This window comes from Camarhynchus parvulus, chromosome Z (genome assembly GCF_901933205.1).
Source record: "Camarhynchus parvulus chromosome Z, STF_HiC, whole genome shotgun sequence".
NCBI lineage: Eukaryota > Metazoa > Chordata > Aves > Passeriformes > Thraupidae > Camarhynchus > Camarhynchus parvulus.
The window spans coordinates 4948725-4957289 of record NC_044601.1 but is presented as its reverse complement, the minus strand read 5'-3'; the positions used below and the strand labels follow the sequence as shown (position 1 = coordinate 4957289).

At 46.3% G+C, this 8565-nt stretch overlaps 1 protein-coding gene across 1 annotated transcript in view; it reads left to right on the top strand.

Annotated features, from left to right (window-relative positions):
- Nucleotides 1-6632: 6632 nt before the first annotated feature.
- The window catches only part of FBN2 (fibrillin 2), a 121732-nt gene continuing 119799 nt past the window's right edge, over nucleotides 6633-8565 (top strand). The window contains 2 exon segments of the mRNA XM_030969525.1: nucleotides 6633-6874; nucleotides 7674-7756. Of these exon segments, the coding sequence (XP_030825385.1) occupies nucleotides 6633-6874; nucleotides 7674-7756 (325 nt within the window).

The window sequence follows — 8565 nt, the reverse complement described above, 5'->3', positions numbered from 1 at the left end:
TTGATTACCTAATCTCAGCAATGCTATTGAAACAGTCTCAAATTACATCTTCTAAGTAAGAAAAGAACTACAGTCTAGAGTAAAGTATTTCATTTTATATTATTTATTCTATTTACAGATTAAGGATGCTTTGAAGAGAGCATAATTACATTGGAGGACAGGATTAGAAATCAAAACGATTCGTCAGATATATGGTCAGAAATACTATGCAAATGGTAAAAAACAAAAGAAAGCACAGGTAAAAATCAACCAAACGAGCAAAAAGAAGATGCAGCTCAATCCTTCTTTGTGGTAAAACCACGGTAATCTATAGCAGATCACCTACAGCTGTGCAGAATTCCTGTGCTCAAGGTACAGGTTAAATGGTCAATTTTATTTTGCTTTAGAGCAGAGAGGTTTAATCAAATTAGTTTCTTAGGTCTTTTCTAAAAACACTTTAAAAATAGATCTATGGTGAAGGTACCGGAGATATCAAAAAATATTAACAAATGATATTTAACAAATATTTAACAAATGAAGGTTGGGCACTCACTGAACATGCAGACGTGTGAATTCAGTCCAGTGGGGAAAAGGGAACAGCTGAAAAGAAATTATTAGTCCTGACATTGTCTTGTCACTTCTACTTTCAATACCTCTACTGGGTCTAGACATCCACCATTGGGTGCTCTTGGTGATTCAAGTAATGAAGGGCTGAGAATGCTTTTACTTGTCAAATCAATGTGGCCATTGAGAAACATCATTTTCAGCACTGTAAGAAATTATTTACACCCACTGAGATCCTACATTAGCAAAATTATGGCCTGTGTTTTTACTCTGTTTCAAAGTGTCAAAAAATATGACTGGCTTTACTTAAAATTATCTCCCACCCTTGTTTGGGAAGAAATTTAATCACCTGGGAAAAGTTCAGATCAAAAAATAATCTCAAAAAGCATTATGAGCTTTTCTCTGGAAAATTTTTATTTATGCAGATGTACACTTGCATGCTTCCTGAATATTCACTATATATAACATTTTGAACAATTGTTATTGGAATTGGCCAGACTTGAAGTGGAAGTTCATAAAGAGCAAAAGAGGCATCAGTCATCCTTCTGTATCAGCTACATGATGCCAATACATCATGGCATCCTCTGTGAAAGAAGCTTTTTTATTTCATAACACTCAGGGAATAGAATTTGGATCAGCAGATCCAAATGTGTCCTAGGTTGGTATGAAGTTTTTTGGGATGCTGTGCTCAGACCAATCAGCGCTCAGATTTGAGTATTGGCACCTGGTGTGGCCACTGAAGACAGGGATACACCTCTGAGAAAAACAGGGGGTTAAAAAGCAGAGCACTCCCAGGGGAATTCTCTCTTGGTTCCATCTGTGAAAGATGTCAGACTTCCCCTGCCCAGCTGCAGGACACAAGAAGGGTGGAGGAACACTGAGAGGCATTGGGCAGCCTGTCGGGGCCTCTCTAGCTGCTCAGAGTGACCCCAAGATGACATTGGAAAGTCTCTTTTCCCAGCCCAGCACTCGAAGAAGGAGTCAGAACTCTTCATTTCTCGGTCTCAAGGTTGTTTATTGTATCTTATCTGTAAAATCCTCTCTCCTGCCCTGCCAAGGTCTGCTCAGCAAGACAGTCCAAGCACTCTGCCTGCCCCAGGGCAGTGTTATGTTTTTATACTAAAAACTACATATATAATGTTTAGAATTCCTTTCCAATACCTATCACCTATGTTAGACAGTGAGCTTCTACTCTAAACCAACCCAAAAAGCGCCACCATCACAGCAGAAGGTGGAGGCCAAGAAGAAGAAGGAGAAAGGCTGGACATGCTCAGATTCCTCCATCTTGCCTCCTGAACCCCCATTCTAGAAACCCCAAAATCTACTTTTTCACCCCGTGATAACTTCACTATTATTCTACTTAAACTGTTGTGGCTTGCTGATCTTCATATAAGGTTGGTAACTTGCTCCATGGCTCATAATCAAACCCACAGGTGTTATGGGCTCCATGCCAGGGTCTCTGAGCCCCATGGCAGGGGTTTTGGCCATGCTGGACAGCCAGAGGGATGTCCTGGGTTCCTACAGCAGCCCCCCGGGAGAGAGAGAGGGAGAGAGCCTGTGCTTGTGCCATCTTGAAATTTGGTATCATGTGCCGGCAGCACAGGGCGGGTGTGGTGAGAAGCCCCCCACATTTTAACTGTTTCCTTGGACAGTGGAAACTTTACAAAACGCAAGTCCTCCTTGATTTGAACGAGAAGAGAGGCAGACATGAAACAGAAGGAAATGGGCAAGCGTGGTGAAAGTCAGAGCAAGTGAAGGATGTCAGAAGAAGAGGAGGAAGAATCCTAGGTGGAAGGAGATGATGGAGTGGCCTTTGGCTGGACTTCTTCTTGCATAGCCATGGATTGAACCAATTTTTCCTGTAACACAGACACTGCATTTAGGGAGATGCAATGGCTTGAGCCAAGAGAGTGACATGCTGCAGTGACACCATGTGCAGGAGTGAACAGAGAAAGCTGAGGAGGGTGTGGTGGTGCTGTCTCTCTTCAGGGAAGAAGGCGATCTCTGCTCTCAAGGCCCTCGGCCCTAGGGGAGGTGAGAATGGGGGGACTGTTGTCCCAAAAGTGAGGAAGTGTTGTTTTTTGGTGCTTGGCAAAGCATCCCTAAAAGGAGCCCTATAAGCAGTTTTGGTCCACGTGCAATGCTGAGAGCACTGTACATGGAAGGAGGATGTCAGGATGGCAGAAGTTCTCCAGGCAGTGCATGTGTGACACGGAAACACAAGAGGTTTCAGTTGTGTTTCCTGGGGAGCCTATCGTACAAGAGAGACTGCTGTCTCCCTTGGTGAACTGAGAGTTGATTATCTGAGGGGCGGTAACTCGATTGAGAATCTAAGATTCTATTTCGTGTGGTGGTGGAAATTGGGGGGAGGAGGAGGAGGAATGCTTTTGGAAGGTTTTCATTCTGAGTTCTGTGTGTTCCTTTTCTTCATACTGTAAGTTAATAAAGTTCTTTCCTTTATTCCAAAGCAGGAGCCTGCTTTGCTCTATTTTTGGTCACATTCTCACAGCAGCCACTGGGGAGAACATATTTTCATGGGCACGCTGGCATTCCAGAAGCATCGGACCATAACAAAATGCTTTCCAAAAGCTGTGGGAGACAGAAACGGGGCTGGGATGCCTTGGGAGAACACCCTTGTTTAATTCAGGGCGAAGAAGCGAGGCACTCTCCTAGGGCTCCCCGCACCGCCATGGAATTCCGCCAAGGGTCGCTCACCCTCCAGTTCCGGCAAGTTCTGTGTGCCGAGTTTCCCCATTGGCTCTCCCCGGAAGGCCACTCCCTCACTTCTCTCTGATTGGTCCAGCCTGTGTCACTCCACTCTGGCTCCTCCCACGGACCCTGTCCCTATTGGATTGTGGGAATCCTCAAAATCAGAGGGGTTTTGGGAAAGCTGCAAAAGGCAGGCCTCAGAGGCAGTAGAACTGTGATTGGAGCTAAGCAGCAGCCATGAGATAGGTCAGAAGAAAAATTATGTAAAAAGTACAGGAAAGTTTATCTAGCAAGATATTAGGAAGTTTGAAGCTTAATAATGGAGCTGTGTGCATTGTGTTTTAAGGCTCACAAGCAGGTATTGTATTTGAAATAAGCAAGCATTGTTTAACCAAAGGTACCTGTGCTTATAGTGGTTGGATAGAACTACTGTCAATGTGCTTTTGCTTTGTGTGATTGGTCAAAAAACTTTTAAAGTAAGTTGTGACATTAAGTTCTGGGTCTGCTGCCTGGGATGTGAGCTGCTGACATCTTCCCATTGCCATAACCATGGAATGAGACTGATGCTGGAAAATAAAACAGCTCAAGGCACGTTCCACAGCAGTCCCATCCCGTTTGTGATTTGTACAGAGACCCCTGGCCGGCAATAAAGGGGAGCCACTCACAGCAGATGTATAGTATTTTTCCTAAAAAAATCTATTTTCATGCCACAAGTACGTATAGTCTTAGGTTCTGCTCTTTCAAACACAGAGCTATGTTCCTGTCTTATCCACACAGCTCTTAGTTGTAGTACTGATTTGATTTATCATGTTGCACTTTTTATTCTATGAATTTTCTCCCATATTTTTAAGAGAGCTGCTGCTAGCTAAAGAACCCAAGCCTTCTGGCAGTGATTTTTCTCTCCTTTACCACAGCAATGGCTTTTCTGGGCAGCTATTGCAAATTTAACCTGTAGTTCTAAGATGAATTATCAGAACATAATCATTATTTTATATCATGTCTGGTCTGTGTCTTTTACCTGTAGAGTATTCATGATGCCCATTCTAACAAAGACAGCTTTCTTGGGAAGTATTGATTTCTATTCATATTTACAAAGACCAGACTCATCAAAAGTAAGACACCTTGCCCAATCTTGCCCAGTGAATGTTTTATAGTTTTGTGTGCTAGCGCCTTCTTGAGTGCAAGGAGGTCTCTGGAGTCTTACAACCACTTTACAAATCACTGGTAGCTGCTGACTTTGCTTTTGACACTCTACACAGTATTTCCAGTTTGAAATTATGTCTCTCTTGGCTTTAAATTGTAACTTTCCTATGCTCTAATTGCTAGCCCACCCTTGTTATGTAATTGCCAAACTTTTTTGGGGTGTTGGTTATTTGTTTCATTCTTTGGGGTTTTTTTCCCCTTCAAGATTTTATAGTGTTGTCTTTTTCCAGATGTGCTGTGTTTAACTTCTGAATTGCTTCTTTATCACCGTGTTTCCTGATATCCAAGACCCTGAGCTTATCTCAAATCAGTTCTTTCTTTCCTTTTGATTCCTTGTGTCCTATCTATTTATCCCTTGTGTTTTCTGGAGATAGTTAGTCACACGAAGTGGCATGGAATCCTTCTCTTTCCCTGACTCTCAGCTGCACTTCATTCATGACGGGTTCAACAGCTTCTGCTTGAAAGAAATTCAAAATCTCACCCACAATCAGGAGGTTGCTGAACTCTTATACCCAGTTGTCTTCATAAATACTTTTAGTTTCTTAAGGTCTTTAAAGACTGAGGTTCTCTCATGCAAAATTGCTTCTGCTAAATTTACAAATTTAAGCAAAATCAGTTTCTGCTCTGTCAGAACATGGGTCAGTAAATGGAGCTTCTGTCAGAGCCACTGATGGTCTGTCAGGACCATCAAAGGAGGGCAGTTAATGGAAAAAAGAGAGTTGGCTGCTTGGGTTTTATGTCAGAGATAACAAAATCTGGCTCTTGGGTTTTATTTCAGAGATAACAAAATCTGGCTCTTGGATTTTATTTCAGAGATAACAAAATCTGGCTCCTGCCTCTCACCCTTAGAAGCGATAGACAGTATGCGCGTGGAGCTAAATCAAGCTGTGGCATGTCCCAGTTTTGTTGCAAAAGACAAAAACCCTGAAGTTTCCAGGTTGCCCCTGCATAACCATGGGCTGTAGCATGAGGCGTTCACCCCTAGAGGCGCAGCTCAAAGGGATAAAAATCTCAGACGACCAAACCAGATTGAGCCGTGTTATCGCAATGACAAGCACCCAGCGCTTGGGGACTGTCAACAGGGCCACGCTTTTGTTCTCACTTCTTTTATTTATTCCTCACCGGTGTCTAACTATTCGGCACATCTAGGTAAATGCGTGCTCTCGGCCTTAAAATGCAAGCAGGGAATTTCCTAAGCCAGAGGCTTTTTTTGGGATGGTTATGTAGGGAGAAACAGCCAGCAGAGAACAAGCAAAAATTTGCTTGTTCCTGAAGGGAACTGCTCCTGAAGGGAAGCGCCAGCTATTCCAACACCACACATTCCAGAAGCACCGACCCTCGATGCTGAGGTGATAGGAACGGGGAAGGAGCTCTCGGAGGAGCCCAGCGCTCCTGTGCCAGACCCAGCTGGCGGGGCAGGTGTGGGCGTGGGGCTCCCTCCCCTCCGGGCTCATCCTTGCGACCTCTGGGAGCCCCGTGTGCTGTCACAGGGAGGGCTTTTGCGTTCGTCCCACGGCGCAATTCCCGAAGGTTGGGGAGAACGGAAGGAATACTCAGAACCCGCTTTGGGACCAGCGCCACCTGCACCGCTGGCTCTCCGAGAGCCCCGCTCCCTCCAGCAGCCGCCGGCCCTCACTCCCTCCTCCTCTCCCCTTCCCTCCTGCCATCCCCTTTTCCCGGCCCCGTCCCTCCCTTCCTCTCCCCCACCCCAGCCCCTCACCGGCCCGGCGGCACCGGCTCCTCCTCCGGCTCCTTTCGCTGTAAATCCGCCCCTGGCGCTGGAAAGGGGCTTTCGCTCCCCTCTCGCTCTGCCCCAGCACGTTTATTTAGCCGCGGTTAATTAGCGTCTGGTTCGGTTTTTTTTTTTTTTTTTTTTAAAGGGAAAATTCAGGTTTCCCTTAGATTTCCTGTTGCGGCGGAGTGGGCGGGCGGGAGAGAAAATCCAACTCTGCTTTTATTCACCTCTTCCCCCCCTCTCCGCAGAGGGCTGTCTGCGAGCAAAGTGGAGCCCGGGCTTTGATGGCACCGGCCGGGCAGGCTGGGAAGGACACACGGCGCATTTCCCGCGGCTGAAGTTTCTCCCCGCCCGGGGGCCGCCCCGTGCCCGCTGAGGGCGGCGCGGGACTCGCGCTCCCGCCCGCGGCCGCCGGCCCGCTTCGCGCCGGAATAGCCGCAGTATGGGCAGCCGGCGGGCGCTCTGGGCACAGCGCTGGTGCTTCTTATCGCTGTGCCTGGGCTGCCTGGTGCTGTGTGCGCAGGGAGCGGCCGGGAGACAGCGACAGCCGCAGCAGCGGCCGGCGCTCCGCGCTCCCTCAGGAGCGGGCGGCCCCTTGGCCGCCACCGCCGCGCACCGGGAGGACGGGGCCGGGGGCGCCGCCGGTCGCGTCCGCAGGCGAGGACAGCACGACGGGCTCCGAGGGTAGGGACAAGGCTGAAACCTCCTTCCCCACCGCCTGCTTGCTCCCCAGGGCATCTCCCCAGGCAGAGCCCCTTGCCGGTGGTCTCCGTGTGTGCCCCCGATGCCGCTCTCCCTCCCGCCTCCCTGAGGCTGAGGACTCGCGGTTCGCTAAGCTGGGAGTTTGGTGCTTGCCTGTGGAATCTGGCTTCCGAATTAGTGCGATTTAATTGAAAGCAGACCTTGTGGGGGGCCTACATTACAGCTAATGAATTGACCCCATTGGGCTCCTTGGTGCAGCGTCTTCCGATACTGAGATACTTTGACGCTCACTGTTTTGGGGGGGTGGTTTCTACAAAGAAATGGTGCAGAGTCGGTTTGGTTTTCTTCTTCTGATGTTTCAGGTACTTCTTGGTATTTTGAGTTAGTTTATCCTTATGAGCGGGCATCCCTTCTGCCTAGTGTCAGATGACAGCAAGAAGTTCGTTTTTATGGCAGTGCTTCTCAGACTTTGAATGAAAGCAGAATCAAACTCATCCCTTCCATATCCTCAGTTGTTGCAAGAAGAATGAATGTGGCCCCCCCTTGGCTCATCTGCCGCTCCTCTTTTGTACTAATCAGCTGAACTAACCCAAAATAAAATCTCTTGGAGGAAGATCTTTTTTCCCCTTTGGAGAGGATACTTTTGTAGACAACTTTGCTATGCAGTTTTTGTTTGTTTTATGCAGCTGGATTCTTCCCGTGTGTGTATGTAAAACATTAAATTCTCTTTAGAGTGCTTCCTGTTTTCCTGTTCACATTTATTGATTTCTCTGTGTTGCAGGCCAAATGTGTGTGGTTCTAGATTTCGCTCCTACTGTTGCCCTGGGTGGAGGACACTTGCTGGAGGGAATCAATGCATTGTTCGTAAGTGTCTGGCTGCTTCTACTGCTTAAGGCTTAACAAGGAAAGTAAATATTCTTCTACGAGTCACACATTTCCTTCAGCACAAGAAAAGCTGCTTCCAGTTCTGTGTTTCACGTTATTTTTAGAAAATAATTTATTTTTTTAGGAAAAATAAACAAACCAAGGTGGAATTGCAGGTCCACATTCCTTGTAACTGAAGGGCTGTATGTTGATAAGAGACATGTCTCCACCTAGTTTTTAAAGAAAACCTGTGGCAGCTCAGGAAAAAAATCCAAAACTTTGTCAAATCAAATATTGAACTGTAGTAACAGGGGAAAAAAAAAGCCAAAAGGTTTTGATATAGGCAAATCAGATCTTGAAGTTCTCTGAAACTTGGAATTATAATCACATAGAAAGCTTCTTTACATTTGGGATGCTTACTGTCTTGGCTGTTATTTTTAGTTGTGTTTTGATGGCTGTCAGGCATGTAGACTGGCTACTGGCTGGTCATGGTAGGTACTTTGCTGACAGATGTGATTTTTGACATACATGGCATGGCAAAAAAAAAAAAAGGACAAAAGTTGTGTGTGAGGGGGGAATGTGCTCAGTACTCTGGTGGGATGATGTCTTTGGGGATGTTTACCATGAAATAGAAAATGAAGTTGAGCTTTCTCTGTGTCAGGTAACAGCTGATAGTAGACAATGCCTCCTTCAGACCTTAAATTTTTAATCTGTTGACATTTAATCTAGCATGTCACTGTCTGTTTTGTTGATAAGTATGCTCAACTTCAGAATTCATGTTCAAGAACGTACTGTTCTTTATGGAAGCA